At 38.4% G+C, this 17953-nt stretch overlaps 1 protein-coding gene across 4 annotated transcripts in view; it reads left to right on the plus strand.

Moving 5' to 3' along the window:
• The window catches only part of DOCK9 (dedicator of cytokinesis 9), an 87683-nt gene extending 69964 nt beyond the window's left edge, over positions 1–17719 (plus strand). For 3 of the 4 annotated variants that reach the window (XM_042809550.1, XM_042809548.1, XM_042809549.1), the window contains exons 43-53: positions 18–233; positions 2134–2191; positions 3602–3708; positions 7121–7243; positions 7592–7705; positions 9177–9323; positions 11043–11253; positions 13078–13268; positions 14116–14216; positions 14371–14509; positions 16452–17719. In XM_042809550.1, the coding sequence (XP_042665484.1) occupies positions 18–233; positions 2134–2191; positions 3602–3708; positions 7121–7243; positions 7592–7705; positions 9177–9323; positions 11043–11253; positions 13078–13268; positions 14116–14216; positions 14371–14509; positions 16452–16574 (1530 nt within the window). In that variant the 3' untranslated portion in view covers positions 16575–17719. Of the gene's footprint in view, positions 1–17; positions 234–2133; positions 2192–3601; positions 3709–7120; positions 7244–7591; positions 7706–9176; positions 9324–10388; positions 11001–11042; positions 11254–13077; positions 13269–14115; positions 14217–14370; positions 14510–16451 lie in introns of those variants that run through there. The other variant, XM_042809551.1, reaches the window with a different exon arrangement.
• Positions 17720–17953: the final 234 nt, after the last annotated feature.

Below are 17953 nucleotides of genomic sequence, written 5' to 3' on the forward strand. Positions count from 1 at the left end.
ACTTTTCTGTGTTTTAGCACACTACGTTCCCTTCTGATGTAAAGGATTTAACAAAACGTATTCGTACAGTACTGATGGCTACAGCTCAGATGAAGGAGCATGAGAACGATCCCGAAATGCTTGTAGACCTCCAGTACAGTTTGGCAAAGTCTTACGCTAGTACACCTGAGCTAAGGAAGACGTGGTTGGACAGCATGGCAAGGATCCATGTTAAAAATGGGGATCTTTCAGAGGTGAGAGAAAGATCAGACTTAATGAATTTATATCAGTAAATTTATTAATAACTTTACGCTTAACTTTCTTGAAATTGAAAATATATTGTGTGAATGCTACTGTATAATAATGACTTTTAATTTTGGATGGTTGATTAATTTCAGTGGTTGATATCTTCTTTAAGCCAGTTCTGGTTATTAAGGTATGGAATATGTTTGAATGCTCTAGCAGTTAAGATGAAGAATGAAGAATCAGGCCTTCTGCTTACTAATATTCTTCAGTTATCAGTTGCCTAAAACACTCTGAAGCTCTGCCTTGAATTCCTCTCTGATTGCCTTTACAGAACTATCTTAATTTTCTTCCAGAAGGCTTACCAGAAAAACTCCTGATACTCTTAAAATTGTTGAACAGCAGTTTAGTTGCTTGAAAACAGAAAGCTGACTGATTTTTCTGTGCTGTTTAAATATTTAATTCTAGCAAAAGGGAGAAAAGAGAGTTGGGATTCTTGTATGCCTTCACAGAATCACAGAATTGTAGGGGTTGGAAGGGACCTCCAGAGATCATCGAGTCCAACCCCCCTGCCAAAGCAGGTTCCCTACAGGAGGTCGCACAAGTAGGTGTCCAGGCAGGTCTTGAACTTCATCTCCAGAGAAGGAGACTCCACCACCTCCCTGGGCAGCCTGTTCCAGTGCTCCGTCACCTCACTGTAAAGAAGTTCCTGTGCACATTTGTATGGAACTTCCTATGCTGCAGTTTCCAGCCGTTTCCCCTTGTCCTGTCTCCAGTCACCACTGAAAAGAGTCCGGCCTCGCCATTCTGCCCCCCACACCTTAGATATTTATAGACCTGGATCAGGTCCCTTCTCAGTCTTCTTTTCTCAAGGCTGAACAGACCCAGTTCACTCAGCCTTTCTTCATAGAGGAGATGCTCCAGGCCCTTCACCATCTTTGTGGCCCTCTGCTGGACTCTTTCCAAGAGATCCCTGTCTTTTTTGTACTGTATGCCTTGATGCATAGCCATTATATCAGCATACAGAATTGATGTTGTTTCTTTCTGGAAGTTTTTTCCATCTGAAAACAAATCATGTTGTATCGTATCACCACATTTCATAAACGTATCTATTTCACTACCATGTAAGCAAGTAAGTACCTCCGAGAAATCATTGCTACTGCCTTATGTCTCACTGCTGTAATTCTTTTATTCTGCCTAGTAGCTATGCAGAAGACGTATACAGTCCTCTGTCAGTAGTTTACGTTCTGATAGAAGCAGGTCCAGCTCTTTCAGTCTAGTTTTTTTAAAAACAGACCTGAGGAAGTAACTGATTTTTATTAAAAGTATGGAATATTTGACTGAACAGCTAGAGAAAAACCCCTGTACATCATCAAGTCCAGTGCCATGTGAAGTATGAATTAGAGAGAATCTCTGGCAGTTACTTACGTTTTTTCTTCAGCTCCAGAGCCAGAGATTTTTCAGCTTCCATAGGTAAACATTTTGCTGAATCTTGAGTCTTTTTTGTCCTTTCCTCGAAGAAAAGTGATCAGTGCCAATTTAATAAAAGCATCTCATGTTTGTACTCTGCCCCTTTTATTTAGTTTTCTAGACCGCACCAAGCAAATTCCTTCCAATACATCCCTGAAAGAAATTTACTTGGTGTTATTACAGCATGGAAGTCATTAGCTTGTGAACAGTGGGCAGTCTCCAACTGAGTGCTACTCAGTGCTCTGGTGATAAGGGAGGCTCTTGCACAGTAACTGCTCTGCGTAAGTGAGGAGGAGAATTCGTACACAAGTCATCATCTTCAAAGCAGCAAACAAGGAAAACCTGAGAAATTATTCCAGTCTAGAGCTCTTCATATATACTTAGTTTTCAGTTCTGCATGATGACTGTAATTTACAAAAGTGTTCCTGTTCTTGCTTTTAGGCAGCAATGTGCTATGTTCATGTAGCAGCACTGGTTGCAGAATATCTCACACGGAAAGGTATGATTTTGAAGTCCTACTTAAATGTGGGTTGGTTATTTTTTCATTATGTGTAGGAATAGCAGTAGTTTCCCTGAGGAAGCTGTAGGCAAAAAATTCTGACTTGAGTGAATAGCAAGCTTACAGCAGCATATTTACATGTTTAAGAACCAGCATTTTAGCTGAAGCTAGAACAGAACTTTTAGGAAGGGAAAAGCTTTGAATTTAATACAACAGTTACTAATACCTGGTTAGACCCTTTCTAAGCAACTCTATCAATGAATATTCTTATTAGTTAAGTAATTTCTCAGGTCTCTCATTATTTTTTTGCCTCTTACAGGATGCTTATTCACTTATAGGCTATTCCCCCTTCTCCAGTGATTTGAGAAGTTCCTCTGTGACCAAATCTGAAACTCTGTTGTCTTAAGTTACAGTTCCAAGTACTGCAAGTCTAACAAAACCCAATAACAAGTGATAATCTTTATATACTTGCTTTGGGTTCTTTGGGTGACTTACTATTCTTGTCTCCTGTCACATGGAAATTACTTCCTGTTAGTACTTTGGAGTCAGTCCTACCTATGGCATTTCCAGGAGCCAGACATAAACGTGCCTTTGAGGCAGTCATTCAGTGAAGCCGCTGGTTGTGCAACTCCCATGAGTGAGGAGAAAGAATCCTTCTAGGAATGAGTGGTGAAGTAAATATGTGCAAGTCCTTGTGCTTCTGTACTTGTCACTGATTGCTCTTGAGGCTTTTACAAGACAGATTTTGGCCACATAGCCTGACTGCTTAATTCAGCAATCTGATATAATAAAAAATACTTACACAGAATGGGTAAAAGAGGTAGGTTTCACTTTAGAATATTCTAAAACCAATTCTTGGCGAATGTATATTTCAGTTAAGGGAGTTAGATTGATATATTTTTTTTCTTATTTCTAGACCGACTTTCTGTATCTACCCTTGACTAATCTGTGCAGCCATCCTCTGACTATCTTGTGTAGATCACATCAGTCTATGCATAGTGTTCAGACTGGAGACTTGGATATGCCAGGGCTTGTTCTTGTACAGTTCTTGTGTGATCAGTGTTATGAAATACTGTAAAAGTGAACTTAGTTACCATAGGCTTTGGGGTGGGAGAGATTGGACACAATTTTTAGCTGAAATAGGAAGATTCATACACTACATAGTTTTGTAGGCCTGAATCCAAATGTCAATCTGCTTGTCTGAAAAAACGATTTCTACTTAAGATGAGCTCTGCTCTTTTAATCACACAGTGAGAAGCTGTGTTTTCTTCTATTGTTTTGGTAGTAAGTGTATTTAAATACAGCTTCTGACTTATCCAGCATCACAAAATGGCCTAATGTTACTCTGCAAGAGGAAGGTATTTTGCCAGCGTTTAAGTGAATTTGTCTGGTTTTCTTTTTCAACGATAGGGATGTTTAGGCAAGGCTGTATTGCCTTCAGAGTAATCACACCTAATATAGATGAAGAAGCTTCAATGATGGAGGATGTCGGGATGCAAGATGTTCACTTCAACGAAGTAAGTAAACATCAGCATGTAAGAACTGATGCACATTAAAGCGCCATTTGTTTTTCCAGGTGTTGTGTTTCTGAGACTGACTACTATCACTTTCTTTGCCACCATTCTTATCCTAATAGAAAACAAATAAATAGGATTATTCTCCGAGCTGTCCAGGTTCCAGGGAATTTACTACATGCCTATGTTTTACATAAAGCATCAGCGTAAATACTGCTGTGATCATGCTGTGTATTTGCTAGCATAGTTGAGGGAGTGAGGGACAGACAACTAGTTGCAGAAACTGAGTTGAAAAAAAGATCAGCGTTGTTTAACCATAATTGTACAACAAAAAATATTTTGTGATCTCATTTGTGTATGGTGAAGGTGTATGACAAAATTATTTGTCTGCAAATTGAACACACTGCAGCAGATTGAGGAGCAATAGACATAGTGGTTTTAAGCCTTGAACTTTTACTCCCACGTTCTGGTACTACTTTGCTCTATTGTTTTAAGACAAGAATTGTAGACGTGCCTTTTTCTGTGAAGGCAGGAGTTGTAATTATTTGAAATGAGAAATACAGTGCTTTTTGTTTGCAAAGCATGCAGAAACAGGTTTAGGGTTTTTTATTATTATTATGTGTTGTATTCTTTAAAACACAGATTCTCCTCAACTAGCACGAATGTAGCATGTTACTCAAAGAAAAATGTAAGCTATTCTAACTGAGCCAAGAGTTGGATTTTTGTTGAGTACAGTCAATGGAAACTTTTGTCAGAAGCTCTTGTCGGTGTCTACCTGACAAAACGTTTGTCAGAGCTTAATTCTTTTGTGTTTTTCAACTGGAATGTCTTTATTCTTCTGATTCAGTGCAAAAAGAATATACAGCTTTTCCTGAGTCATTGAACCCTGCCCAGATTTATTTCCATCTCTCAGTATTTCCATGGAGCAAAAATATGCCAAGGCTGAAATTACAAGCCTGCGGCTCTTGCAAAGAATTCAAACTTTGCCAAATTTCATTTTCCCTCTATGGAGTCCTTTTTTAAACTTAGCTATGGATAAGTGCAACTGGTTAAATATTGGGGTGGGGGGGGAAAGCATTTTTCAAATAACTTCTTATAGTTTACCCTGGGAGGAATAATACTATGAAAGAAGTCCCCAGTCTCTTCTTAAGAGACTAAAAATCCCGGATAAATTCAGATGCCTAGTACTTTACAGAAGTTCTTCAAGTGTTCTATTTGCTTCTTGAGTGGGAATGTATCTCATGTAGAGTGTTACCTCCGTATGTTCTTATAACATGGGAATCTGTAATACTCTAAGGAAGAGAAATCGTGTAAGAGATCAGTAGGGTAGAGTAATGGGAAGATACAAACGTGTATTTCAAGCTCTACTTTACTACAACTGAGCTAAATGAATCTGTGTTTGGGGTTTTTCCTCTGTCTGTTAACTGCTACTCAGGATTAAATCTTCAAAATAGTAATTGGTGGGATGGAGGTGGAGTGGGGGAGGACCTGTTTTTTAACAGTTACTGTATGTATTTCATTAAAACAGTTGTGTAGCCAGACAGGCCTATTCATCAGCACCAGTCAGATTCTCCTTGCAGAATTACAATCTTGTGGATGTCACAAATTGCACAGCAAAAGCCTGGAAGCTATTATCCTTTCCATTGCATGCTTTGCTGTAGACAGTTCTTCTGTCAGAGTTCTGAGCTGTGGCTGACAGACTGTTGTCCAGTGCCAGATTCCGTGAAGAATAAAGCTCGGAAAAATTTAATTCAGATTTGCTGGGTTTTTTTCCCAAATTAAAATTTGCCAAAATACTGTTCCACCTCAAATATTAAGTCACTATATACCTTTTTTTCTTTTCTTTTTTTTTTTTTTTTTTTTGTTCTGGTGCCTTGCTAACATTGTCTGTCCATGTGAAAAATGATTCCAACTTCAGACTGGTAAATGAAAGTTAATGCTTCACAGCATGCCTTATGTAAAGGAGGCTATTCTGTGACCGTGCAGCCCTTCCCAAATAGGAAAACTAACCTAGATTCTCAAATGCCAGATAATTTCCCTGTCATCTTTGTGTTATAGCTATGTAATGAAAACTGTGGGACAACCCAAAGCAAGACGAGTGCCTTTTAATCTTACAGAACAGAATCCATACATTTAAAAATCTGACAAATAAATTTGTAGTGCAGTATTACTTCAGGGGAAGCCTTTCCACAGCCAGCAAATGCTTTCATATTGCTTCACTTACACACTCTAAGAAGTATAACCTTTTCATGGACAAGAATTTTTTTTCCCTTGTGATTTAGCAGTTTAAGAAGAATGATTATTAGACTTTCATTCATCTGCACACAGTGGAGTGAAATCACCTACCATTTATCTTGCTTTTTCTCACTGTGGGCGGTTCGCAGAATCAGGGATAGTTATGCAGGCAACTACTGAGTGCAGGCAGTAGGTTCCAGTACAAAGGGAGGTTTAAATTAGTGAATATCTGGAGCCATTCTTGGGATTGAAATACAGAAGGCTCCCTCTGAACACCAGGAGCAGTGCTGCACTGTGCGGGTGCCGGAGCACTGGCAGCACTGGCACAGGCTGCCCAGAGGCTGTGGGGTCTCCTCCCTGCAGCTCTCCAGAACCGCCTGGCCGTGGGCCTGGGCACCCTGCTCTGGGTGGTGCTGCTGGAGCAGGGGCTGGGACACGGGGACACAGAGGGACACAGAGGGCCCTGCCTGCCTCAGCCATCACGGGGTTCTGGGTGTTTGTTTCTTCATTAGCCATCTGCGTCACAAGGGACAGCATTTCCCATGTGCAGCTTGTGATCTTTGTATTCTTTCCTGTGGGCAAATTAAATTTTGCTGTATTTGGATGCCCTCTTGTGTCTGAGTTAAGACTTGTGGATGGCTCTTGTAGTCCAGCAGCGGCATGAATCTTTCAGTTTTCACCACGTGGCTGTTCAGAGTGAAAACAGTGGAGAGTGTGTACAGCCCATAAGGACCGGGGAAAGGAGGAGATCTGTAGGGATCATTTCAGCACGTGAACAAGGGCAGTAGTTTGCAGACTTTTTTTTTACTCTACTCAGAATTAAAGATGGCTTTTCTTAGCGATGCGTCTCAGTCCTCTACCCAAGGGCAGAGTGATATACAGTAGCACTGGATCTTTTCAGAGAGTAAAAGGAGTTTGTGAGCCAGTTCATGGCTTGACTATCATGGCAACGGTGGTACCTGAAGGTCTGTCTTTGTCTCGTGCTTGGATTCTAGTGAAGGATATTGGATCCCCAAGCATTTTTCAAGAGTTCTAAGATTGCCGCAATCATTTTAATTTACAAAATTTTCTTTGGAGGCAGAATCTCTATTTCTGATTGAAAGGAATAGCAGTAATACCTTAACGTGCTTTTAGTGACTGCCACATTGCTTTTCTTTTCCAAATGTGTATCCAATTCTAGGATGTGCTGACGGAATTGTTGGAGCAGTGTGCTGATGGACTGTGGAAGGCGGAACGCTATGAACTGATTGCTGATATATATAAACTTATCATTCCCATTTATGAAAAAAGGAGGGATTTTGAGGTACTAAGTCCATTAGAATTAAATTTGAATGAGAAAAACCTGATTTTTTAATCTAACTACATGAAACAGTACATGTCATAGAACAAAAGGGAATTCTAACTACTGTAACTGGAATGTGAATGCGTTGAAATGTTTGTGTTTTTATTTTAAAGAATTCCAATTTTTTCAAATAAATGTAAATTATTGGAATTTAACCTTGCATATTGCCACGTTGTAAAGGTGCTAAACATATTACTACTGTTCAGTAGCATGGCTGCTGTTCACTACAGGACTGTCATTCACACCTGTTGCAGATAGGAGTGTTGGATGTTATCCTGTTACCCCATTATTCTCTTCTTTGAATTTTAGCGGCTTGCTCATTTGTATGACACTCTTCATCGTGCATACAGTAAAGTAACAGAAGTTATGCATACAGGCAAGAGACTGCTAGGAACTTACTTCAGGGTAGCATTCTTTGGACAGGTGAGTATCACTTATCGTTATTGCAGTATGCAATGAGAAAAGCCTTCATTTATTTTACAAGATGCACAGTTTCATCATTTTTGCTGATACCACGTGTCATATAAAAAGCACAAGAAATATGTCCTAAAATAAGTAGTTAAACATGTCAGTAACTTGCTTTGAAATATTTACCAGTTCCAAAACAATTTTTTCTTATTTTCCTCAGTAAATTTTTTGCTTTTTTTCCTCTCTTCTTTTATTTACTACCTTAAGGCAGCGGTAAGTTTTCTGTAATGTCAGTTCTCAGCAATGCATTGACTTAATGTCTGTGGTGCTGCAGTGTGGTTGGCAAGGCTGCTTCTTAGATTGGTGTGCATTCAGAGCCACTGCAATTAAGAAAAATAATAACGTTAAGTTCCATGTGGAAAACAAGTCGTTCCTGCCCATACATCGGGATGCATGCTTCAAACAAAAGTTCTGGCTGTGTACTGAGCAGCTTCACATCCTGCAGTACGTGTTGACACTGCATATGTATCAGTATGGTAGCACGCAGTACCCAGTAATGCACCTTCCACATGCACAGCCCAGTCGGTAGTTGTTAGCAGAGCATGGAGACTTGTGACATACTCTGAGTGGTGTAACTTTACATGTATTCTGTCTTTTATAACTTCATAGCAATACCAGTTTACAGACAGTGAAACAGATGTTGAGGTAATTATAGTAACTGCTCATAAAGCGAGCAATGCAGTAACAACTACTGCATTTCACTGTAGTTTGGTGTGGGTATTTGTCAATCTGCCCTGTGTTTACATATGATATGTTGCGCTTTTCTCTTTTGTCTGTTACATTTTATGACAGAAATATATTTACTTTCTGATTTCAAACATGAATTCAGACATGGCTTTTTGTTTTAAATCAGTCACCTGTTTCACTTTCCACACAGTCTGTGTAACATTTGGCTATGGTTTCAAAAAAGAGCTCTAAGTAATGAAAATAAAGAAGCGTAGGCCAGAATGGTACAGCACAGAATTAAGATGTTTTCCTAAATCAAATTTCAAACTGTTGTCAAAATCCTTGTTTGTGGATCAGATAGTTGTACAAGGCAACAAAACCTCTGTTGTGGCAAGTGAAACAGTACTGACAGTTCACTTTTAAAGTAAAAGTGAAGAAAATACTTCTGTATCAAGGGCTTGGCACACCATAGCATTGCAACAAACCTTACAGTTTTAACTTTGTGTGTTTCCATTATCTTTCATTCGTTCTGTAGTAGATGATTATTTTTCTCTTTTTTCTGTTCTGTTTGTTTGTTTGTTTTAGTTTTCTTAGGAAGCCTTTTATTTAACTTAGATTTTATTTGTTGATTTATATTTGCCTGAAACCTGATGTTTGACATTGGTTTCCTTTGAACCACAAACATGTTCAGCTTAACCATTGTTCAGTGTGGCTTTTTATTTTTTTCCAATATTTTGTTTACTTAATTGTTTCTTTGCAGGGATTCTTTGAGGATGAAGATGGAAAGGAGTATATTTATAAAGAGCCTAAACTCACACCTCTTTCAGAGATTTCTCAAAGACTCCAGAAACTCTACTCTGACAAATTTGGATCTGAAAATGTCAAAATGATTCAGGATTCTGGCAAAGTATGTTGTTTATTCTCTCTACAGGATTCCAATATATCACTTGTTCCCATGAATCCACTTGAAATAATATGGAATCACTATCATTTACTCATTTGGTGCACAGCATGCATTTATAAAAACTGCTGGTTGAAGGTCATGGGAGAATCACCTCCTTCCAACCTGTAATTCACTCTGTACTTCTGTTATGCTGTAGAAGACCCTGCTTCAGCAGGGAGCTGGGGAGTAGATGATCTCCAAAGATCCTCTCCAACCTCAACCATTCTGAGATTAAGGACAGGAACCTTTGAATGAGAAAGAATTACGGTAACCCGTAGGCTGAGGAGGCACAAGATGCCTTTCTGCATTCCTTTCATTCCCTTCATCAGCCAGTCATAGGCTTCAGACTCCACGTTGATTTTCTCACAGTCTAACTTCTTGTCTCTTCTGTTCACTGATCATATAAACAAGATCACAAAGTGCTGTGCTTCTCAACCACTTACATTCAGCAACGGTGGGCTTTTCAATACTTCTGCTCAAACTGGAACTTTAAAGGAAGGGAGAACTTACGCAAGGGTTTAATTTCATGTGTTGGAAGATGAGATTTATATTGTACTCTGTTTTTCACAGCTCTTGCAGTGTACTCCAAATAAAGGCTTTAAACGTACCGAATTCTTTTCAAATAATTATAATCTGTCTGTTTGTCAGCATTCGTTGAGAACATTTCTATCAATTATGCTGGAATGAACACATAAATCACAGTGAAGTTCCAGTCTAGTAATCAGAAAATATTGTGGATTTTTGTATCAAGCAGATGTCCCATTAAAAACTGGCAGCTGATGGGTGACTTGAGTTCTATTCACATTTGCTCCAGCATTTAAAAGCTGACTTCAGGTGTATATCTGCATCACTGCTTTTCACAGTTTATAAAAGTCAATGGCTCACGATCAGGCAGAGATAACAAATATTTGGCATGGGACTGAAATGGCAAGAGATAACGTTTAGAGGGGCGCATAAGTTTAGGGTCACCTCTTTAACTAATGATGGGGGGAAGGAATTTACAAGAAAAAATGTGATTGGTCCATTTAGGGGATTGGGACCCCGCTGGGCAATGATTTTAGGAAGCCTCATCTACTGCTACTGGAGATCAGTTGCCACTTTTACAAAATTAAAAAACTTGGCACTCCAAACTGAACATGAAGCCTACGACATGTCCCCCAGCTTACGCTTTGGGATCAGTATAGGGTGTCACAGCAGGACAGCCAGTTGGTAGAAGTGCCTTCTGGAGGTAAGATCTGCACTGTCTAAAAGGTACATTTTTATTTTCAGCTGTTCACTTTTTATGTATTGCTAGTTTTGCTCTCCAGTATCTTCTTGTATCGGCCATCATGGAGGACAGTATTTGTTTTTGTTTGTTTCCACTCTTTTTTTTTTTTTCTTCTCTGACATCTCCTGAAATGCAGTATTTACTGTTACGCAGGAATAAAACTATTTTTATTGTAGTTTTGCTTATGGCAGATAATCATAATGTTAAAGAAAAAAAAGACATGTAATGACCATACCAAGCTTCATAACAATTAGAAACTGGAGTCAGAGAAGCCCATGAGAGCATTAATGTTTTCTGTGTTTGCAGTAAGCCAAATATGGTATCTGAAACTTGTGTAACTGCAATTAAATCCACTGTATTCAGAATTTAACTGTTTGGTTGTTTTGTTTTGTTTTTTTTTTTTTAATGTTTTTAAGGTAAATCCAAAGGATTTAGATTCAAAATATGCATACATTCAAGTTACACATGTAGTTCCTTACTTTGAAGAAAAAGAGTTGCAAGAAAGGAAAACAGATTTTGAAAGGACTCATAACATTCGTCGCTTTATGTTTGAGATGCCTTTCACTCAAGCTGGCAAAAGACAAGGAGGAGTGGAAGAGCAGTGCAAACGACGGACTATCTTGACAGGTACTCATTGGGTGGAAATTTCCTTTAAAAGAAAACTGTTCTTTGAAAAACGTATTTACATCTTGATGCTGGGCTTTTCTGTATGTTCTGTATTTTGTCTGAAAAAATCCTTTAGAAGATTTCACGCCTGGCCTTTGGAGTTTACAAGAACAGCAGAATATATCAGAATGTTTTATGCAATGCTTTGTAAAACAATTTTTAAAATGAGTGTGCACTTCAAACTAATACTCAGCATTGTTGTACAGAAGCATGCAGAGTAAAAAATGTCAGTTAAAATATTTTCCATATTTTAACCCAAAAGAGGCTTTCCATTGGTTTCTTCAAGTGATAACTATCAGACAGCTTTTTCTTTAAACTTCAAGAACCACAAACCTGGAATTGTTTCAACTTTTCTTTGAAACAGGCTTTTTTCTGTTTTGTATGTGTTGAACGTGTGAGCTTGTGTATCACCGCCTTAGTGTTAGTGGTAAATTGAGCTTACAGGACTTAGTAGAATCAGTCATAGAATCATAGAATCCTTAGAGTTGAAAGGGACCTTTAAAGACCATCTGGTCCCACTCCCCTGCAGCGAGCAGGGACACCCATGGCCAGATCAGGTTGCCCAGTGCCTGACCCAGCCTTGCCTTGAACATCTCCAGGGACATCAGCCACACCATTGGGCAACTTGTTCCAGCGCCTCACCACCCTCACTGTAAAAGGGTTTTTCCTTCCATCTAAAATAATATGTCAGCTATTTTTTCATACAGATAAATCAGTTCGTAGTATCAGCTTTACATAAGTAATACTTCAGAGGAAATCAGTAATACGGTCTTGCTGTTTTTTAGTTCTTCTCCTCTTTGAGCTATGTGGATGATAAGCAATTCTTTTTACAGTTCTCCTATTAATTAAGTTCATAGAATCGTAGAATCACAAGGTTGGAAACGACCTATAAGATCATCCAGTCCAACCGTCTCCCCATCACCATTGCCACCACAAGCACTAAACCACATCTCGCAGCTCCTCATCCAGACGCCTCTTGAACACTGCCAGGGACGGCGACTCCACCACCTCCCTGGGCAGCCACTGCAGTGCCTGACCACTCTCTGAGAGAAAAAGTTCTTCCTTATGTCCAACCTAAACCTCCTCTGGTACAACTTGTGGCCATTTCCTCGGGTCCTGTTTGTTTCCTGGGAAAAGAGGCCAAATCCCTCCTCACCACAACCTCCCCTCAGGAAGTTGTAGAGTGCAGTGAGGTCTCCCCTGAGCCTCCTCTTCTCCACACTGAACAATCCCAGCTCCCTCAGCCGCTCCTCATAAGACTTGTGCTCCAGACCCCTCACCAGTTTTGTTGCCCTCCTTTGAACACGTTCCAGGGCCTCAATGTCTTTCTTGTAGTGAGGGGCCCAAAACTGAACACAGTACTTGAGGTGCGGCCTCACCAGTGCTGAGTAGAGAGGGATGATCACCTCCCTGCTCCTGCTGGCCACACTATTTCTAATGCAGGACAGGAAGCCGTTGGCCCTCTTGGCCACCTGGGCACACTGTTGGCTTGTGTTCAGCCGAGCATCAACCAACACCCCCAGGTCCTTCTCTTTTTCACAACCGTAGTTCTAATGTTTTATTTCTTTGTTACTGTTACAGAAATAACAGTGAGGCTTCTGTGCTTTAATACATGTAAAGCTATGCATATTTAAATTTTCAGTGTGTTGTTTCCCTGTGCAGGCAGTACTTTAAATTATGTAATGTATTTTAAAGTGGATGACGAGTTTTCACTTACAATTCTCTCAAAGTTCACTTTATTCAAAGACCTTTTAAAAACTTCATTAAACTCATTTTTGTCCACAGCTATACATTGCTTCCCATATGTGAAGAAACGCATTCCAGTAATGTACCAGCACCACACTGATTTAAACCCCATTGAAGTAGCCATTGATGAAATGAGTAAGAAAGTTGCAGAACTCAGGCAGCTTTGTGCTTCAGCTGAAGTAGATATGATCAAATTGCAGCTGAAGCTACAAGGGAGTGTCAGTGTTCAGGTAAGACCGTTCACTTTGCCATTCCGTTTTTTTGCTTGTTTCTGTCACTGAAAAAGTGTCAAAGTAGCATTTTACCATTAATTTTCATTGTGAGTATTCAAGTATGTCCTAAGTCAGTAATATGCTTGCTGTTGTTGGCAGTTTTTTCCCAGAACTGGAAAAACAATAAAAATATTTCATGTAAACACTGATCACTTGACACTTATTTGTATGCAAGGGTTAAGATTATGTTTCTGGAATCTTTGGTGGTCTGAAACTAGAATAAAATAAAATAATAAGCAGATAATAATAATAATAATAATAACTGGAATAAAATAAAGTGACTTCCCATCTGAGCCAAAATTCACACCATTTATCTAGCTGTACATCTGCTCACATTAGGTTCAGCATGCTTGTTGCTGATTTTGTAGGGGATGAAGGGGGGAGCTTAAATACAGGAGAAGGACAATAGAAGAAAATCTCAGTGTGTAATGTTTTGAGTTTGTCTTTATGTTGTTTGGGTTTTTTTAGTAACATTGTTAGCTAAGGCAAGCAAGGGCTGAACGTAGTAAAAAGAAATGATCAGATCCACCAAAATAGGATACATTGTGCATGAATTTGGGCAAATAGAAATCAATATGGTACTGGTCTTACTAGTTATTTCTTATGAAGAAAATCCAGGATTTCTTGTTTTATTTTGTTGTTGTTGTTGTTGTTGTTTAATAGTTTTTTTGTTTGATTGGTTTAGTTTTAGATGCATTTAAAAAATAATTGTGTTCTACTGAGAAAGCCAGGACAATTGTGTTATCTGCTATTGCAAAGGCAGTAAGTCAGAGAGCTAACTGTATTTTGTAATTCTTGTTCTTAGGTTAATGCTGGTCCATTAGCATACGCACGAGCCTTCTTAGATGACACGAACACCAAAAGATACCCAGACAATAAAGTGAAGCTACTGAAGGAAGTGTTCAGGTATGTTTGCATGTTTGTTTGTTTTTTAATAAAATACATAAAAATTCAAGACTGACAAAAGATTTTTAAAAACAGTTTTAAGTAGCATTTTTAATTACTTGTCTGGTTTTTGTATTCCTTTTTGAGATCTTTGTTATCATTTTATCTAAACCAGGCAATTTGTTGAAGCTTGTGGGCATGCTCTTGGTGTGAATGAGCGACTTATAAAGGAAGATCAGTTGGAATATCAAGAAGAAATGAAAGCCAACTACAGAGAAATGGCAAAAGAGCTTTCTGAAATAATGCATGAGCAAGTAGGTGCTGAGATGAATTTATGCATTCCACTATTCAAACTGTAGCTGAAATGTGTAGGGAAAGCATGTATTATGCTTTACTTTAGGGAACTGTGCTCATTTTATTTCTCTCAGAGTGCAAGCATAGCAATTTTTTTGCATTCAACAGTTTGTCAGTGGGATGAAGTTCTGTTCATGTGCTTCTCTGTTTTCTATTATTTCCTCATCTTTTCTTCTCAAATACTGTGTTCTGAGTAGCTCTGTGCTATAGATTCTGGTGAAGCACAAGAATGCAGCATGTACACAGGATTTGTTTTCATTCTCTTATTCTTTTGTTACACCATGACAGAGAAAAGCTTACCACAAAAATAGGTTTATTGTAGCCACTGATAATGGAAAATACGATGAGATGAGGTTTGTAGGGGGTGGAACCATTTGTCAGAACGTGCTTTTTTATTTTTTTAGGAAAAAAAAAGGTTACCTCACGTATGCAGTCTTGAATGATCCCGCAAACAGGAAAAGAGCTAATAAGAAACAGGATAGTTTGACTTTAATGTAATGTACTGAAAAGTAGAAGGCAGTGGTGCTTTTTTAGGAAGGAGATGAACTGATTGGACAGCTGATCAAAATAAATGAAGTGCATGGGAGAATTAGACAACTGTACAGAAGATCCCTTCAGAAAAGAGGGAGGGAAGATTTAGGTTGGATGTTAGGGGGAAGTTCTATACAAGGAGAGTGGTTAGGCCCTGGAACGGGCTGCCCAGGGAGGTTGTGGATGCCCCGTCCTTGGATGTGTTCAAGGCCAGGTTGGACGGGGTCCTGGGCAACCTGATCTGAATGTGTATGTTTGGTGGCCCTGCTAGGCAGGGGGGTTGGAACTACATGATCCTTGAGGTCCCTTCCAACCCGGGTGATTCTGTGATTCTGTAAAAGAGAGGAAAATGCTTTGGACAGATAGTGATAATGAAAGAAAAAATAACCCTACACAGATGCAGGAAAAAAGTAAAAAAAATATGATGATGGTTTGAACACAGGAAGAAATAATCAGAATGCAGTGCAAGATGCTGATGTTTAAAAAATGCTCATGTGTGAATTTCCAAAGATTGAGGATAGCAGAAAAGATGTCATGCTTGTAACTTCAGGAGTCAATCAAGTCGGATGACAGTAAACGAAGAGAAGGGGCGAACAAATGACACTGTGAAGCAGTGAACAGAATATGAATGCACAGCATTGATGTACACTATTAGCCCACTATTGTGGGTTTTATACAAACAATTAAATAGTTTTTAATAGTAATTAAATTTAATAGTTTTTAATAGTAATTAAAACATTCTATGTAAAAAATAAAGAAAAATTAGATTCATCTCATCTCGAAGGCTTAGGATCACAAAGCCTTCAGCCAAATCTTTAAGAATATTACCCTTATATGCCTGCCTGATGCTGTACTTGAAGAAAAAGCTTCTCACAGTGTTTGTTTTGCCACCGAAAAAAGCAGCAACTATTAGCTGTCTTACAATGGTGTGTTTTATGAAGAATTGCAAAAACTTTGTGTGGAAAATTGTATAAAATAATCTTAACTTATTTTTCTTTTTTTTTTTCCCTTTGCTGGCAAATATCAGATGGGATGGTAATTAGTTTTCTTTACTTTTGCTCTTAGTTGGTCTAATCTTTGTGTAATTCTTCTAAGCTAAGGATGAATCTTCATATTCTTCATAAAAAGTGTACCTTGTTCAGTTTGCTGTCTCTCTCTATTCGTCCTCTGGGTGAGTAGGTGTTATTAGATGACCCTGCTTGAGCCAAGAAAGTTGGTCAGGGGGGCTTCCAGCAAAAGCAGTCTGTGCTTCTGTGATGGCAGAAATGAAGTCCTTTCGGTGAACTATAGAAAGCAGTATTTTAATATCTGGTTTGTAATTGCTTGTGTCATTTTGGAACATTTTGATGACTGTACGTTTTGCATTTTAAGATTACTCCGGTTGAAGAGAAGGCCAGTGTTATGCCCAATTCGCTGCACATTTTCAACGCCATCAGTGGAACTCCAACAAGCACAACAGTTCATGGGATGCCCAGTTCTTCTTCAGTTGCATGATTGTTTTGTAAAGTACGGTGGGGCTTTTTTGTTGGATTTAGTTTTTTCTTAGGTGTGTGGATTTGCTTCGTTGTGTGCAGACTCAGGATGATTTTGAAGCTAAATGTTGGGCACGTGCAAGCTGCATAATACGTAAGAAAGTCTGAGCACACTTAGATATCAATGCAGACAGTGATAAGCAAATAGCAGTTACTGGTAGAGTCCTTTAGAATAAGTAAAGGAGGTGCACATATAGTTTTTAATCTTCCTGGTAACACTTAAAAGCATTCACAGTGTCATCACAGAAGTGTGTGTTGAGAAATTATCAAGTTGAAGTTAATTTCCGCTTTTCATTAGAAAGTATTATTAAGATGAATTGCACATTACAAAAAGTGTTGTGGGATGTAATTTTGCAGATATGTAACATTCAGGTGTTCTTTCTTTGTGTATGGCACATAGAGATTGATTCCAAGTACAGGAATTATTTTGGGACTAGACAGAGACACTAGTTTTTTGGGTTTAATGAAACTGACAGTAGTAGTTTTTGTACCGTTTGGCAAATTGTTGTGCTTTATTTTATACCTTGTTGCATTTTGGAAGTATGTGAGCTTGGATCTTGAACAAGTGAATACGACCAAAGGTCTGTATTAATGAACATGGAGTTACACTAAACTATCAGTAGTAGTAAACTGTTATGTACATATTGTTTGTTAATACAGTCCATACAGTCTGTACATAAATGTATTACATTTCTAAGCATTTTTAATATTCATACCAGCTCTTTTCCTGCTTTCAGGTTATTGTGAAAATTTGCTCATTCCAAGTATATGCAGACTTTACTGTTCATTTATTCATGTATATAAATAAGTGCAATATAAAGATGTATACAGTCTTTGCTATGTTAGGTTTATATGCAGTTATTAAAAGAAAAAGTACTTTTTTGCCAAAGCGATGGAGTATGTAATTGCTGATCATGGTTACTGTGGTAAATGGTGGTATAATTTAAAGCTTTTTCCATATTCTTATTCTTTTAAGACATTAATTTAGTAATTTTATATTTGGGGGAAATAAAGGTTTTTAATTTTATTTAACTGGAAGCACTGTCCTGCTGTAATTAAACATTCTGTACTACATCTATATTAAAAGAAAAAAAGTAGTTACTTTTCTCACCATGTGTTCTGCTTTTTATTTTAGATTTGCCCATAAAACTGGTGAAAGATGAAAGCTTGATTAAAATTAAAAAACTTTTTGCAGCTTAAGTGGGAGACTAGATGAAGATGCTTCTGGGGTTATATATATGTCCTATTTCTTGGTGCTGGAGGAATTGTAGGTCATTAGATAAAAAACAACAATTTGGGATCCATCTTGTTTGGTCCAAGTAACATAAACGTTATGACAAC

This window comes from Centrocercus urophasianus, unplaced genomic scaffold (assembly GCF_019232065.1).
Source record: "Centrocercus urophasianus isolate 14NV4802_14NV808 unplaced genomic scaffold, USGS_Curo_1.0 seq_12, whole genome shotgun sequence".
Classification (NCBI taxonomy): domain Eukaryota; kingdom Metazoa; phylum Chordata; class Aves; order Galliformes; family Phasianidae; genus Centrocercus; species Centrocercus urophasianus.